Source organism: Monodon monoceros, unplaced genomic scaffold, assembly GCF_005190385.1.
Source record: "Monodon monoceros isolate NGI ecotype Baffin Bay Population unplaced genomic scaffold, NGI_Narwhal_1 Super_Scaffold_16, whole genome shotgun sequence".
Taxonomy (NCBI): Eukaryota; Metazoa; Chordata; class Mammalia; order Artiodactyla; family Monodontidae; genus Monodon; species Monodon monoceros.
The window spans coordinates 111144811-111163151 of NW_021703772.1; the positions used below are offsets into that span (position 1 = coordinate 111144811).

At 39.5% G+C, this 18341-nt stretch overlaps 1 protein-coding gene across 3 annotated transcripts in view; it reads right to left on the reverse strand.

Annotated features, from left to right (window-relative positions):
* OCA2 (OCA2 melanosomal transmembrane protein) overlaps positions 1-18341 on the reverse strand; it is a 271619-nt gene that overhangs the window by 119834 nt on the left and 133444 nt on the right. For all 3 annotated transcript variants that reach the window (XM_029225950.1, XM_029225951.1, XM_029225952.1), the window contains exon 15: positions 2472-2604. In XM_029225950.1, the coding sequence (XP_029081783.1) occupies positions 2472-2604 (133 nt within the window). The remainder of the gene's footprint in view (positions 1-2471; positions 2605-18341) is intronic.

Consider the following 18341-nt stretch of genomic DNA (forward strand, 5'->3'; position numbering starts at 1 on the left):
AAATAGATAACCTTAATAGCTAGACCTATATCTATTAAGTAATTTGAATATGTAGTTAAAAACTAGAAGGAAGGAAAGAAAGGAAGGGAGGGAGGGAGGGAGGGAGGTCCAAGCCTTTAAATATCCTGGCAAACATTTAAGGAAAAACTAGTAGCAATTTTACACCATCTCTTCCCAAAAACGGAAGAGGAGGGTATACTTCTATATTCATCCTTCGAGGACAGCAAAAGTAGACATCTCAAGAGAAGACACTACACACCAATATCCCTATTGTACAAAGATATAAAAATTCTATATAAAATATTAGGAAGAAGCAGCATGAGTTGATATTTGGTGACCAGAGGGGCAGATTCTGGTTATTATTTGTGCTTTTCAACAAATAAGTCGTTCTCTCCCATTCTGATCACTTGGCAGGCTGACTCATCCTGGTCCCTGCAACTGGTGACAGGGTGAAAACTGAGGCCTGGTGACACTCAGGATGAGCTGTGTCATTCAGTGGTAGAGTGGAACATGTGGTTCTCTCTGTCTGATGACAAGCAGCTCAGGGCTCTGAGAACTATTGACTAGGAAGGCACTGCCAGCCCACAGTGGGCATGAGGCCAAAGTGAGGAAGAGTCACTGAGATTTCAGGGTTACTTTTTACTGCAGCATAACCAAGCATCTGACAGATGCTCTCTGCACACCAAAGACCTGCTGAACCCAAATCTCTGGGGTAGGGCTTAGTAATCTGTAGTTATACCAAGCACCCCAAAATTGGAGACCCCTGTACCCACCAGTGGCTCAGAGTGATTGCTCTGGCTCTGCACAGCTCGCCATGTGCTGATTTACAGCCTGTCTTGGCATTGCCATAGGGTTTCAGCATTATCCATGTCCCAACCATCCCCTCCCCCTTCCCTCAAAGTTTTCCTCAGCTCCTTTCTCTGGAAGAGTGGAGGAGTCAATTACACAGATTTGTTTCTATACTTCCAAATCAGTATATCTAAATTAATCTCAAGATAAGACTCTCCAGAAGAGCTTATACACAGCATAGATTTCCTGGGGGTGGGCCTGGTAACCTGTATATATAACAGTCATTCCCAAGTCATTCTGATCACCAGGGCGGTTGAGGGATGTTGGGGAGAGGTGCAGCTGTGCCCACATAAGCTTCTAGAGACAGATTAGCCATTGTAATTGATTATAGTCTCCTTAGCTATCCATTGGTATGATCCTTTCCATTAGAAAACTAAACCTAAATATTGTTACCACACTTTACATATACTAGTTGATGATAAAACATTTTGAATGCCTCTAACTTGTTGCTATGGGTTGAATAGTGTCCCCCCAAAGTTCATGTGTTGAAGTCCTAACCCCCGGTACATCAGAATGTGACCTTATTTGAAAATAGGGTCATTGCAGATATAATTAGCTAAGGTGAGGTCATTAGAATAGCCCCAAATCCAAGATGACTGGTGTGCTTACAAATGGAGAAATGTGTACACAGACACACACAGCGAGAATGCCATATGAACATGAATACAGCCATCTAAAAGCTAAGGAGACAGGCCTGGAACAGATCCTTCCTCACAGCCAACCAATCCATGATTTTGGACTTCCAGCCTCCAGAACTATGAGCCACAATAGGTGGCTTATTAAGCCACCTTAACTTCTATGGAAATAAACTGTCTTTTGTTTAAGCCACCCAGTCTGTGATACTTTGTTGTAGCAGCCCTAGCAAATTAATACACTGGTCAGTGAGAAACATGGATCAAGGTACCTCATTGCAAGAAATATCTATTTTAAAATAAAAAGCAAACGTTGATTAAAATTTTCTTCAAAACAGAGAAGTAATGGAATCATTTGTAGTGGTCCCCTCTGTTAAAAAGGCAACCTGCACAGTGTCTTGCACAGGGCCTGGCCAAGAAGAGGCTGGCTGTTTCCCAAATAGTCTATTGCTTCTAATCTATCCTGACCAGTAATGCTCTCAATAAAACATCTACTAGAAATTTTAAGTAAGGAAAATGCAAAACCATAAGATGGCCATGAGCCCTATTCCTCCTGGTCACTGCCTCACCAATATGATCTTGATTGACACAGTATTATATCCCCTGTGCTGGATTATGCTGCCATTTTTGTAATCACATTTAGTTTCAAACTACAACATGTTAGTACAGTCTATGTGCTATGCTATTTGTATTGTACACACGTGGTTTAATGCTATCATGACATGCAAACTGTATACAGTGGACATTGCTTCCCACATTTCACTCTATAGAAAACTAAAGAGGCACAGCTCATGGATTTAAAGCCCCTGAAAGCACACTGCGTACCAGGAGGCAGACAGGGACATGTTAGTGTGCAGCATCCCAACGACTTATGCTTCCCTGATATTTTACAGGTGATTAACCTCTTAAATTTTCGTGGCAACTTCCCCCAGAAAAAATAGTATCGTGGCAGTAAACTCTGGGGCTATATGAGGAGGTACTTCCACTCACCCACAATCTCACTGGGTTCCTTGTTATACAGCTTTTTGTTCCAGTAAAGTAGTCTGAGGAGTGGAAAGGAGAACAAGAGAACGAAGCAAATCCCAGCAAACATGTGTGCGGTGAACCCAGCGAAGTCCAGACCCTAGAAACAGGAAAGGAGAAGTGAAGCCACAGGCTGGCCTTCCCGCAGCACAGGTACAGCCCCATGGCAGGGTCCAGGGTGGGCTGAACTCGAGGGCCGTGGAACGTAGCACAAAGCCCACAGAACAGGTACTCTTCACCATGATTTTGAAAACATTCAGGATTTGTTTCTTTCACATTGAAAAACCAATTATTACCTGAATGACAAGCAAACTTGGGAGGAAACAAAAACAGGTCATCACATCTAATCCCAACCTTAGCTGTGTCTACTTCACCACTGGACTAACTCGTCCCCCAGGATTCAGTGAAACAGAGCTGAGGGGGACAAAACATACAACTATCACTACCATAGAGAAAATAGATAACCAATAAGAACCTACTGTTATAGCACAGGGAACCATACTCAATATTTTGTAATAACCTATAAGGGAAAAGAATCTGAAAAAAATAGATATATATGTAAGTATAACTGAATCACTTTGCTGTACACCTGAAACTAACACAACGTTGTAAATGAACTATGCTTCAATTTAAAAAAAAAAAAGACTATGGGGCAACATTCTCCCATTTGAAGGTAAATTGGCTTTTAAAAATATTTCACTTAAGTCACTGCCATCAATTTGAAAGAGCACTGTCATGCCTGGAAAGCACTGTCCTCCACATATCACCCAGTGGCCATCAGGACTGAAGCCCCCCAGGGTGTCCCAACCAGCTCCAAGGGTCCTAGGCAGGAGCCCTCTCCTTCCCTTCACACTTCCTTTGCCTGTCTGTGGGCTATTTTCCACGGTCAGCCACTGAGAACATCTTTGTTGTTGGATGAAATCCCCGCTAGGTTAATTTGTTAGGGAATATGTCATCAACAATATTAGTCAGTTTTTTCCTTTTGTTTATACTGTGCTTAAACCTTCAGCAAATACATGCCCTCTGAGCACCTCGCAGGACAGATGAGGCTGCTGTCCCCACGAAGCAGGCTGTGAGAATCAGCTTCTTACTGGCAAGAACTCCAGGTCTTTTTCTGTAGTGTTCATGGACTACTGATGCCACAAAAAGTGGTCAGAGGCACAATGACAAAGCTTTGGGGGTGACCCCCAGGCAGGAGAGACCATGGGGGTAGGGAGAGTAGGTCCAGGGGTCATTAGTGACCACCTTGAGAGACCATGCCCAAGGCAGCAGTCAAGAAGACCACCTTCTAAAGGCCTGAGCTGGAAGGAGTGATTTCGATTATATTAGTTGTTGTTTATTAAAATTTAGTTATTTGTCCCCCTCATTTCTGGAAAAGGCCTGAAACCACTTATAACATTGCTAAAGATACGGCACAACTTAGAAGCCATTATCAGTAAGTTTGTGTCAAAATTTAGGCTAGGCAGTGTGCAATGAACTGAAGTTCTTATTCTCTTGCAGTTTATCTGCACATACATATGAATATGAAACAGCATATGAAACAGCATATGAATAACATATGATGTTATATGAGGTTAATCACATACAGAGAGCAGGGAGACCTACCAAGATGTGGGACTCATGGCATGCTTTTAACGGCCATGTAAGAATTCACCACTTTTCTGGTAGTTCTTCAACAAGGATATTACCTTGGACTTTGTGTTTATCTATAGAATGCATGCCCCAAATATCTGGTTTAAAAAAGGTCCAAGACACTTTTAGGGGCCCCTGAAAATCATTTAGTTTCTTCTAAAATCAGAAACAAAACAGAAAACCTTTTGAGTCAAAGAAGATGGTTTAAAATATAATATTAATATAATATTAACATATTTTTCTATATATGAATTCAGTCATGAATGTAAATGTAATTAATATTACAAGTAATGTAATAGCATAATTAATGTAAATGTAATTAATATTTTTTGGAGGGAGGAGCACATGAAGGCAGAAGTACTTACATCCTGAGTAATTCTGGGTCCCTTTGGGACACAATACAGGTATCCCCCACTTTTTCAGATTTCGCTTTATGTCACTTTGCTTTTACAAAAGACCTACATTAGCACCTGTTTTCACTAAGAAAGAAATCTGAGAAGGATTTTCACTTTTATGAAAACAGGTGATTGCTCTTTTAACTTTATGCCATTTTGGCTTCTGAAAGGTTTCATAGGAAAGCTCTATTTTCAGACAGTGGGGAAAACCTGTAACAAAGCTATAAAGTAACAAAACCACCCACTATCATACTTACATCAGTGCAGTGCTTAAATGCAGCCCTTTCTTGCAAGGTGCTGTCTCTGTTTCTTCCCTCTCAGCCTTGTTTCATACTGTTTTGGTTTTGAAGCGTACCCCAAGGGCACAGCAGCCTGGTGGCAGAGCCACAAGGAAGGTCCCAGCAGTGCACGGCACAGAGGCCTGATGGGAAAGGCCTGAAGAATGTCCTAGTGCACACATCTCTGGGGCACAGTAGGAAATGCCTTCCAATGATGTGTGAGATGCCATTCAGAAGCAGAGGGTACATGGTTCCCCTAAAGAGACTTCCCTAGGGCTGTTTAAAATGTGGTTGAGGGAGGAGCTTCAAAATGGTAAATAGTAAGACACAGAGATCATCTTCCTTCCCACAGATACATCAGAAATGCATCTACATTTGCAACAACTCCTACAGAACACCTACTGAATGCTGGCAGAAGACCTCAGACCTCCCAAAAGGCAAGAAATTCCCCAAGTACCAAGGTAGGGCAAAAAAAGAAAAAACAGAGACAAAAGAATAGGGACTGGACCTGCACCAGTGGGAGGGAGCCGTGAAGGAGGAAAGGTTTCCACACACTAGAAGCCCCTTCGTGGGCAGAGACTGCGGGTGGCGGAGGGGGGAAGCTTCGGACCCGCGGAGGAGAGTGCAGCAACAGGGGTGCGGAGGGCAAAGCGGAGAGATTCCCGCACAGAGGATCGGTGCCGACCAGCACTCACCAGCCCGAGAGGCTCGTCTGCTCTCCCGCCGGGATGGGCGGGGTCTGGGAGCTGAGGCTCGGGCTTCAGTCGGATCGCAGGGAGAGGACTGGCTGCGTGAACACAGCCTGCAGGGGGTTAGTGCGCCACGGCTAGCCGGTAGGGAGTCCGGGAAAAAGTCTGGACCTGCCGAAGAGGCAAGAGACTTTTCTTGCCTCTTTGTTTCCTGGTGCACGAGGAGAGCGGATTCAGAGCGCTGCTTAAAGGAGCTCCAGAGACGGGCGCGAGCTGCGGCTATCAGCGCACACCCCAAAGACGGGCATGAAACGCTAAGGCTGCTGCTGCCGCCACCAAGAAGCCTGTGTGCAAGCACAGGTCACTATCCACACCTCCCCTCCCGGGAGCCTGTGCAGCCCGCCACTGCCAGGGTCCTGTGATCCAGGGACAGCTTCCCCGGGAGAACACACGGCGCGCCTCAGGCTGGTGCAACGTCCCAGTGGCCTCTGCTGCCGCAGGCTCGCCCCGCACTCCGTACCCCTCCCACCCTGAGTGAGCCAGACCCCCAAATCAGCTACTCCTTTAAACCTGCCCTGTCTGACCGAAGAACAGATGCCCTCAGGCGACCTACAGGCCAAGGCGGGGCCAAATCCAAAGCTGAACCACAGGAGCTGTGCGAACAAACAAGAGAAAGGGAAATCTCTTCCAGCAGCCTCAGGAGCAGCGGATTAAATCTCCACAGTCAACTTGATGTACCCTGCATCTGTGGAATACCTGAATACACAACGAATCATTCCAAATTGAGGAGGTGGACTTTGGGAGCAACGATATATATTTTTTTTCCCTTTTTTTCTTTCTGTGAGTGTGTATGCATATGCTTCTGGGTGTGATTTTGTCCGAATACCTTTGCTTTTACTATTTGTCCTAGGGTTCTCTCTGTCCGTTTTCTGGTGGTTTTTTTTTTGGTTTTTTAAAGTATATTTATCAGCACTTGTTATCATTGTGGATTTGTTTTTTGGTTTCTTTGTTCTTTCTTTCTTTCTTTTTAATTACTTAAAAAAAATAAAAATTATTTTTTGTTTTTTATTTTAATAACTTTTTTATTTTATTTTATCTTTTTCTTTCTTTTATCTCCCTTTTATTCTGAGCCGTGTGGATGAAAGGCTCTTGGTGCTCCAGCCAGGCATCAGGGCTGTGCCTCTGAGGTGGGAGAGCCAAGTTCAGGACATTGGTCCACAAAAGACCTCCCAGCTCCACATAATGTCAAACAGCGAAAATCTCCCAGAGATCTCCATCTCAATGCCAAGACCAGCTCCACTCAACGACCAGCAAGCTACAGTGCTGGACACCCTATGCCAGAAAACTAGCAGCACAGGAACACAACCCCACCCATTAGCAGAGAGGCTGCCTAAAATCATAATAAGGTCACAGACACCTCAAAACACATCACCAGAAAGACAAGATCCAGCTTTATCCACCAGAACACAGGCACTAGTCTCTCCACCAGGAAACCTACACAACCCACTGAACCAACCTTAGCCACTGGGACAGACACAAAAAACATCTGGAACTACGAACCTGCAGCCTGCAAAAAGGAGACCCAAAACACAGTAAGTTAAGCAAAATGAGGAGAGAGAAACACACAGCAGATGAAGAAGCAAGGTAAAAACCCACAGACCTAACAAAAGAAAAGGAAAAAGGCAGTCTACCTGAAAAACAATTCAGAAAAATGATAGTAAAGATGATCCAAAATCTTGGTAATACAATAGAGAAAATAAATGTTTTAAACAAGGACGTAGAAGAACTAAAGAGCAAACAAACAATAATGAAAAACACAATAAAGGAACTTAAAATTTCTCTAGAAGGAATCAATAGCAGAATAACTGAGGCACAAGAACAGATAAATGAATTGGAAGATAAAATAGTGGAAATAACTCCTGCAGAGCAGTATAAAGAAAAAAAATGAAAAGAATTGAGAACAGTCTCAGAGACCTCTGGGACAACACTAAACGCACCAACATTCGAATTATAGGGGTCCCAGAAGAAGAAGAGAAAAAGAAAGGGACTGAGAAAATATTTGAAGAGATTATAGTTGAAAACTTCCCTAATATGGGTAAGGAAATAGTTAATCAACTCAAGGAAGCACAGAGAGTCCCATACAGGATAAATCCAAGGAGAAACACACCAAGACACGTATTAATCAAACTATCAAAAATTAAATACAAAGAAAATATTAAAAGCAGCAAGGGAAAAACATCAAATATCATTCAAGGGAATCCCCATAAGGTTAACAGCTGATCCTTCAGCAGAAACTCTGCAAGCCAGAAGGGAGTGGCAGGACATCTGATTCAGATTTGCCGGAGAAATTAAAATCTTAACAGACAAGCAAAAGCTAAGAGAATTCAGCACCACCAAACCAACTTTACAACAAATGCCAAAGGAACTTCCCTAGGCAGAAATCAGAAGAGAAGGAAAAGATCTACAATAACAAACCCAAAACAATTAAGCAAATGGTAATAGGAGCGTACATATTAATAATTACCTTAAATGTAAATGAATTAAATGCTCCAACCAAAAGACACAGACTGGCTGAATGGATACAAAAACAAGACCCGTATATATGCTGTCTACAAGAGACCCACTTCAGATCTAGGGACACATACGGACTGAAAGTCAGGCGATAGAAAAAGATATTCCATGCAAATGGAAATCAAAAGAAAGCTGTAGTAGCAATCCTCATATCAGACACAATAGAGTTTAAAACAAAGACTATTACAAGAGACAAGAAGGACACTACATAATGATCAAGGGATCGATCCAAGAAGAAGATATAACAATTGTAAATATTTATGCACCCAAAATAGGAGCACTACAATATATAAGGCAAATACTAACAGCCATAAAAGGGAAAATGGACAGTAACACCATCAAAGTAGGGGACTTTAACACCCCACTTTCACCGATGGACAGATCATCCAAAATGAAAATAAATAAGGAAACACAAGCTTTAAATGATACATTAAACAAGATGGAGTTAATTGATATTTATAGGACATGCCATCCAAAACCAACAGAATACACTTTCTTCTCAAGTGCTCAGAGAACATTCTCCAAGACAGATCATATCTTGGGTCCCAAGTCAAGCCTTGGTAAATTTAAAATTGAAATTATATCAAGTATATTTTCTGAACACAATGCTATAAGACTAGATATCAATTACAGGAAAAAATCTGGAAAAATACAAACACATGGAGGCTAAACAATACACTACTTAATAACCAAGAGATAACTGAAGAAATCAAAGAGCAAATCAAAAAATACTTAGAAGCAAATGACAATGAAAACACAAGGACCCAAAATCTACAGATTCAGCAAAAGCAGTTCTAAGAAGGAAGTTTATAGCAATAAAACCCTACCTTAAGAAATATCTCAAATAAACAACCTAACCTTCCCCTTAAAGCAATTAGAGAAAGCAAAACAAGAAACCCCAAAGTTAGCAGAAGGAAAGAAATCATAAAGATCAGATCAGAAAAAAATGAAAAAGTAATGAAGGAAATGATAGGAAAGATTAATAAAACTAAAAGTTGGTTCTTTGAGAAGATAAACAAAATTGATAAACCATTAGCCAGACTCATCAAGAGAAATAGGGCAAAGGCTCAAATCAATAGAATTAGAAATGAAAAAGGGGAAGTAACAACAAATACTGCACAAATATAAAGGATCATGAGAGATTACTACAAGCAACTATATGCCAATAAAATGGACCACCTGTGGTCTTCCCTGGTGGCGCAGTGGTTGCGAGTCTGCCTGCTGATGCGGGGACACGGGTTCGTGCTCCAGTCTGGGAAGATCCCACATGCTGCGGAGCAGCTAGGCCCATGAGCCATGGCCGCTGGGCCGGCACGTCCAGAGCCTGTGCTCTGCAACGGGAGAGGCCACAACAGTGAGAGGCCCATGTGCCGCAAAAAAAAAAAAAAGGACCACCTGGAAGAAATGGACAAATTCTTAGAAATGAACAACCTTCCGAGATGGAACCAGGAAGAAATAGAAAATATGAACAGCACAAGTACTGAAATTGAAACTGTTATTAAAAATCTTCCAACAAACAAAAGCCCAGGATCACGTAGCTTCACATATGAATTCTATCAAACATTTAGAGAAGAGATAACACCTATCCTTCTCAAACTCTTCCAAAATATAGCAGAGGGAGGAACACTCCCAAGCTCATTCTATGAGGCCACCATCATCCTGACACCAAAACCAGACGAAGATGTCACAAAAAAGAAAACTAGAGACCAATATCACTGATGAACATAGATGCAAAAACCCTCAACAAAATACTAGCGAACAGAATCCAATAGCACATTAAAAGGATCATACACCATGACCAAGTAGGGTTTATCTGTGGAATGCAAGGATTCTTCAATGTATGCAAATCAATAAATGTGATACACCATATTAATAAATTGAAGGATAAAAACCATATGATCATCTCAATAGATGCAGAGAAGGTTTTCAACAAAATTCAACACCGATTTATGATAAAAACCCTCCAGAAAGTAGGCATAGAGGGAACATACCTCAACATAATAAAGGTTATATATGACAAACCCACAGCCAACATCGTCCTCAATGGTGAAAACCTGAAAGCATTTCAACTAAGATCAGGAACAAGAAAAGGTTGCCCACTCTCACCACTCTTATTCAACATAGTTTTGGAAGTTTTAGCCACAGCAATCAGAGAAGAAAAAGAAATAAAAGGAATCCAAATCAGAAAAGAAGAAATAAAGCTGTCACTGTTTGCAGATGACATGATACTATACATAGAGAATCCTAAAGATGCTACCAGAAAACTACTAGAGTTAATCAGTGAATTTTGTAAGTAGCAGGATACAAAATTAATGCACAGAAATCTCTTGCATTCCTATACACTAATGATGAAATATCTGAAAGTGAAATTAAGAAAACACTCCCATTTACCACTGCAACAAAAAGAATGAAATACCTAGGAATAAACCTACCTAAGGAGACAAAAGACCTGTATGCAGAAAATTATAAGATGCTGCTGAAAGAAATTAAAGATGATATAAATAGATGGAGAGATATACCATGTTCTTGGATTGGAAGAATCAACATTGTGAAAATGACTATACTACCCCAAGCAATCTAAAGATTCAATGCAATTGCTATCAAACTACCACTGGCATTTTTCACAGAACTAGAACAAAAAAATTCACAATTTGTATGGAAACACAAAAGACCCCAAATGGCCAAAGCAATCTTGATAAAGAAAAACGGAGCTGGAGGAATCTGGTCCCTGGACTTCAGACTATACTACAAAGCTACAGTAATCAAGACAGTATGGTACTGGCACAAAAACAGAAATATAGATCAGTGGAACAGGATAGAATGCCCAGAGATAAACCCATGCACAAATGGTTGCCTTATCTTTGATAAAGGAGGCAAGAATATACAATAGAGAAAAGACAGCCTCTTCAATATGTGCTGCTGGGAAAACTGGACAGGTACATGTAAAAAAATGAAATTAGAACTCTACCTAACACCATACACAAAAATAAATTCAAAATGGATTAAATACCTTAATGTAAGGCCAGACACTTTCAAACTCTTAGAGGAAAACATAGGCAGAACACTCTATGACATAAATCACAGCAAGATTCTTTTTGACCCACCTCCTAGAGAAATGGAAATAAAAACAAAAATAAACAAATGGGGCCTAATGAAACTTAAAAGCTTTTGTGCAGCAAAGGAAACCATAAAAAAGACAATGCTCAGAATGGGAGAAAATATTTGCAAATGAAGCAATGGACAAAGGATTATTCTCCAAAATTTACAATCAGCTCATGCAGCTCAATATCAGAAAAACAAACAACCCAATCCAAAAATGGGCAGAAGACCTCAATAGACATTTCTCCAAAGAAGATATACACATTGCCAACAAACACATAAAGGAATGTTCAACATCATTAATCATTAGAGAAATGCAAATCAAAACTACAATGAGATATCATCTCACACCAGTCAGAATGGCCATCATCAAAAAATCTAGAAAAAATAAATGCTGGAGAGGGTGTGGAGAAGAAGGAACACTCTTGCACTTTTGGTGTGAATGTGAATTGGTACAGCCACTATGGAGAACAGTATGGAGGTTCCTTAAAAAATTAAAAATAGAACTACCATATGACAGAGCAATCCCACTACTGGGCATATACCTTAAGAAAACTATAATTTAAAAATTGTCATGTACCACAATGTTCATTGCAGCACTATTTACAATAGCCAGGACATGGAAGCAACCTAAGTTTCCATCAACAGATGAATAGATAAAGAAGATGTGGCACATATATACAATGTAATATTACTCAGCCATAAAAAGGAATGAAATTGAGTTATTTCTAGTGAGGTGGATGGACCCAGAGTTTGTCATACAGAGTGAAGTAAGTCAGAAAGAGGAAAAAAATACCGTATGCTAACACATATATATGGAATCTAAAAACCAAAAAGAGGTTCTGAAGAATCTAGGGGCAAGATGGAAGGAAAGATGCAGACCTACTTGAAAATGGACTTGAGGACATGGGGAGAGGGAAGGGTAAGATGGGACAAAGTGAGAGAGTGGTAGTGTATATATGGACATATATACACTACCAAATATACAATAGATAGCTATTGTGGGAAGGAGTTGCATAGCACAGGGAGATCAGCTCGGTACTTTGTGACCAGCTAGAAGGGTGGGATAGGGAGGGTGGGGGGGAGAGAGATGCAAGAGGGAAGAGATATGGGGATACATGTATATGTATAACTGATTCACTTCATTATAAAGTAGAAACTAACACACCATTGTAAAGCAATTATACTCCAATGAAAACGTTCTAAATAAATAAATAAATGAAAGGTGGTTGAATAATTGCATTCGCTAGTGCTGAGCCTGCCTGGAACAGGCAAAAAGAAACAAATGTAACCAGCAAAGGAGGACAATATCCCAGGCAGCCAGTTGGGAGATGAAGGGACAATGTGTCGTTGTATATGGGATCCTAAACAGCACTGCAGACTCGTGCCTACTCCAGGGAGAGCTGGTGGACCCTGGAGGTCTGCCCATCTGCCTGTTCAGTACTAGAAATTCTGCCAATGGTGAGCCATCCCAAGAGACCTAGGAAGAGTGAGCAGAGTGTGCAAAAGTTAAGTTGGAAGAACTTTCCTCACAACTTCCTATAATTTCTGCCTAATCCTGAGACAGAGAATGTGGAGATTTTTCAGATGTGACTTCTTGACTGTTCTAAAGGCTAGTAGTGGTTTTTTGTTTTGTTTTGTTTTGTTTAATTTTTATTTTATGTTGGAGTATAGTTGTTTTACAATGTCTTAGTTTCAGGTGTACAGCAAAGTGATTCAATTATACATATGCATAAATCTATTCTTTTTCAGATTCTTTTCCCCTATAAATTATGACAGAATATTGAGTAGAGTTCCCTGTGCTATACAGTATGTCCTTGTCGATTATCTATCAATATTTTATATATAGTAGTGTCTATATGTTAATCCCAAACTCCTAATTTATCCCTCGCCCCCGGGTTTCCCCTTTGGTAATCAAAAGTTTGTTTTCATAGTTTGTGAGTCTGTTTCTGTTTTGAAGTTCATTTGTACCATTTTTTAGTTTCCACATATAAGTGACATCGTATGATATTTGTCTTTCTCTGCCTGACTTACTTCACTTAGTATGATAATCTCTAGGTCTGTCCACATTGCTGCAAATGGCATTATCTCATTCATTTTTACGGCTGAGTAATATTCCATTGTATATATGTACCACATCTTCTTTATCCATTAGTCATGGACATATAGGTTTCTTCCATGTCTTGGCTCTTGTAAATAGTGCTACCATGAACATTACAGTGCATGTATCTTTTTGAATTATCTCCAGAAATAATTTGTCTGGAGTGGGATTGCTGGATCATATGGTAGTTCTATTTTTAGCTTTTTAAGGAACCTCCATATTGTTCTCCATAGTGGCTGTACGAATTTACATTCCCATCAACGTGTAAAAGGGTTCCTGCTTTTCCACACCCTCTCCAAAATTTATTGTTTGTAGACTTTCTGATGATGACCACTCTGACCAGTGTGAGGTGATATCTCATTGTAGTTTTGATTTGCATTTCTCAAATAATTAGCAATGTTGAGCATCTTTTCATGTGCCTCATGGGAATCTGTATGTCTCCTTTGGAGAAATCTTTATTTAGGTCTTCTGCCCATTTTTTGAGTGGGTTGCTTGTTTGATATTGAGCCACATGAGCTGTTTGTAAATTTTGGAGATTAATCCCTTGTTGGTGGCAACATTTTCAAATATTGTCTACCATTCAGTGGGTTGTCTTTTCATTTTGTTTATGGTTTCCTTTGCAGTGCAAAAGCTTTTGAGTTTAATTAGGTCCCATTTGTTTATTTTTGCTTTTATTTCCATTACTCTAGGAAATGAATCGAAAAACATATTGCTGCAATTTATGTCAGAGGGTGTTCTGCCTATATTTCCCTCAAAGAGTTTTATACTATTCAGTCTTACATTAAGGTCTTTAATCCACTTTGAGCTTATTGTTGTGTATGGAGTTAAACAACGTTGTAATTTCAGTCTTTTACATATAACTTTCCAATTTTCCCAGCACCACTTATTGAAGACACTGTCTCTTCTCCACTGTATAGTCTTGCCTACTTTTGTAGATTAATTGACCTTAGGTGCATGGGTTTATTTCTGGACTCTCTATCCTGTTCCATTGATCTATATTTCTGTTTTTGTGCCAGTACCATACTGTTTTGATTACTATAACTTTCTAGTATAGTCTGAAGTCAGGGTGCTTGATGCCTCCAGCTCCATTTTTCTTTCTCAGGATTGCTTTGGCTATTCAGAGTCTTTTATGTTTCCATACAAACTTTAAAACATTTTGTTCTAGTTCTGCGAAAAATTCCATTGGTAACTTGATAAGGATTGCATTGAATCTGTAGATTGCCTTGGATAGTATACTTATTTTGACAATATTCATTCCTCCAATCCAGGAACATGGTCTATCCATTTTTTAGTGTCATCTTCAATTTCTTTTATCAGCATGTTATAGTTTTTGCAGTATGGGTCTTTTACCTCCTTAGGTAGGTTTATTCCTAGGTATTTTATTCTTTTTGATGTGGTGGTAAATGGGATTGTTTCCTTAATTTCTCTTTCTGGTTTTTCCTTTTTAGTGTATAGAAATGCCACAGATATTTGTGTATTAATTTTGTATCCTGCAACTTTACTGAATTTGTTGATTAGCTCTAGCAATTTTCCGGTAGCATCTTTACTGTTTTCTATGTATAGTATCATGTCATCTGCAAATAGTGACAGTTTAACTTCTTTTCAAATTTGCATTCCTTTTATTCCTTTTTAATCTCTGATTGCCATGGCTAGGACATCCAGAACTATGTTGAATAAAACTGGTGATAGTGTACATCCTTATCTTTTTCCGGATCTTAGAGAAAATTATTTCACTTTTCCATGGTTGCAAATGATGTTTTCTGCAGGCTTGTCATATATGGCCTTCATTATGTTGAGGTATGTTCACTCTATACCCACTGTTTGGAGAGTTTTTATAATAAATCAGTGTTGAATTTAATCAAAAGTTTTTCTGCATCTATTGAGATGATGATATAGTTTTTATTCTTTACTTTGTTGATGTGGTATCACAATCAGTATCACACTGAGTAATTTGCAGATATTGAAAAGTCATTGCATCCCTGGGGTAAATCCCACTTGTTCATGGTGTATGGTCCTTTTAATTTATTGTTGAATTCAGATTGCTAGTATTTTGTTGAGGATTTTTGCATCTATGGTCATCAGTGATATTGGCCTGTAATTTTCTTTTTTGTGGTATCTTTGCTTAGTTTTGGAATCAGAGTGACGGTGGCCTCATAGAATGACTTTAGGAGTGTTCCTTCTTCTGCAATTTTTTGGAATAGTTTCAGAAGAAAGTATTAACTCTTCCTTAAATGTTTGATAGAATTCACCTGTGAAGCCATCTGACCATGGACATTTACTTGTTGGGAGTTTTTCAATCACAGTTTCAATTTCAGTACTGTGACTGCTTGTTCATATTTTCAATTTCTTCCTCACTTAGTCTTCGGAGATTGTACCTGTCAAAAATTTTTCCATTTCTTCTAGGTTATCCATTTTTTTGGCATACAGTTGCTTGTAGTAGTCTCTTATGATCCTTTGTATTTCTGTTGTGTCAGTTATATCTCCTCTTTCTTCATTTCTGATTTTATTGATTTAAGCCCTCTCTCTTTTTTTTCTTCTTTTTTTTTTTTCTTTTTTTTTTGCGGTACACGGGCCTCTCACTGTTGTGGCCTCTTCCATTGTGGAGCACAGGCTCTGGATGCGCAGGCTCAGTGGCCATGGCTCATGGGCCTAGCCATTCCGGGGCATGTGGGATCTTCCCTGACCTGGGCACGAACCCATGTCCCCTGCATCGGCAGGTGGACTCTCAACCACTGCACCATGAGGGAAGACCTCCCTTTTTTTCTTAATGAGTCTGGCTTAAGGTTTATCAATTTTGTTTTTCTTTTCAGAGAGCCAGCTTTTAGTTTCATTGATCTTTTCTATTGTTTTCTTCATCGCTGTTTCATTTATTTCTGCTCTGATCTTTATGATTTCTCTCCTTCTACTAACTTCGGGTTTTGTTTGTTCTTCTTTCTCTAGTTGCTTTAGATGTAAAGTTAGGTTGTTTGAGATTTTTCTTGTTTCCTGAGGTAAGATTGTATTGCTATAATCTTACCTCTTAGAACTGCTTTTGCTGCACCCCACAAGTTTTGGATGATCATGTTTTCATTTTCATTTATCTCTATGTATTTTTTTAATTCCTCTTTGATTTCTTCAGTGACCCATTGGTTATTTAACAGCATATTGTTTAGCCTCCACGTGTTTGTGTTTTTTGTAGTTTTTTCTTGTAATTGATTTGTCATCTCATAGCATCGTGGTTGGAAAAGATGCTTGATATGATTTCAATTTTCTTAAATTTACCAAGGATTGATTTGTGACCCAAGATGTGATCTATCCTGGAGAATGTTCCATGTGCCCTTTAGAAGAATGTGTATTCTGCTGCTTTTGGATGGAATGCTCTGTAAATATCAATTAAGTCCATCTGTCATTTAAGGGCTGTGTTTCCTTATTGATTTTCTCTCTGGATGATCTGTCCATTGATGAAAGTGGGGTGTTAAGGTCCCCCAGTATTATTGTGTTACTGTCAATTTCTCCTTTATTGGCTGTTAGTATTTGCCTTATATATTGAGGTGTTCCTATGTTGGGTGCATACATATTTACAATTGTTATATCTTCTTGGATTGATCATTATGTAGTGTCCTTCTTTGTCTCTGGTAACAGCTTTTATTTTAAAGTCTATTTTGTCTGATATGAATATTGCTACTCCAGCTTTTTTAAAAATTAATTTATTTATTTATTCATTTTTGGCTGCACTGGGTCTTTGTTGCTGAGCGCAGGCTTTCTCTAGTTGCAATGAACGGGAGCTACTCTTTGTTGCTGTGCACAGGCTTCTTGTTGCAGTGGCTTCTCTTGTTGCCGAGAACAGGGTCTAGGTGCACAGGCTTCAGCAGTTGTGGCACGTGGGCTCAGTAGTTGTGGCTCATGGGCTCTAGAGTGCAGGCTCAATAGTTGTGCCACATGGGCTTAACTGCTTCACGGCATGTGGGATCTTCCAGGACTAGGGCTCGAGCCCATGTCCCCTGCATTGGCAGGTGGATTTTTAATCACTGTGCCACCAGGGAAGTCCCTCCAGCTTTCTTTTGATTTCCATTTACATGGAGCATATTTTTCCATCCCCGCACTTTCATTCTGTATGTGTTCCTAGACCTGAATTGGGTCTCTTGTAGACAGCATATATATGTGTCTTGCTTTTGTATCCATTCAGCCAATCTATGTCTTTTGGCTGGAGCATTTATTCTGTTTACATTTAAGGTAATTATTGATATGTATGTTCTTATTGCCATTTTGTTAATTGCTTTGGATTTGTTTTTATAGGTCTTTTTTCTTCTTTTGCTCTCTTCTCTTGTGATCTGATGCCTAACTTTAGTGTTATGTTTGGATTCCTCTTTCTTTTTTGAGTGTATGTCTATTGTAGATATTTGAAGATACTATGTAGATACTATGATATTTATAGATAGTATGAAATTTTGATATAGCAGTCTATATATATACAAGATTAAGTTGCTGGTCTTTAATTTCAAATGCATTTTCAATATCCTGCATTTGTACTCACCTCTTCTCACAATTGCTGGTTGTAATATATTTGTGTGTGGATGATTTCCTACTTTGTATGTTTGCCTTTACCAGTGAGCCTTTCCATTCCTAATTTTCTTGTTTCTACAGCCTTTTCTTTTCCACCTAGAGACTTTCTTTAGCATTGTTGTAAATCAGCATAGCTGATTTGGTGGTGCTGAATTATTTTAGCTTTTGCTTGTCTTTAAAGCTTTTGATTTCTCTGTCAAATCTAAATGAGAGCCTTGTTGAGTAGAGTATTCTTGGTTGTAGTTTTTCCCTTTCATCACTTTAAATATATCATGCCACTCCCTTCTGGCCTGCAGAATTTCTGTGGAAAAATCAGCCGATAACCTTATGGGGATTCCTTAGTATGTTATTTGTTGCTTTTCCCTTGTTGTTTTAAATATTTTCTCTTTGTATTTAATTTTTGTCAATTTGATTAATATGCATCTTGGTGTGTTCCTCCTTGGGTTTATCCTTCCTGGCACTCTCTGCACTTCTTGGACTTGGGTGGCTGTTTCCTTTCCCATGTGAGGAGAGTTTTCAGCTATTATCTC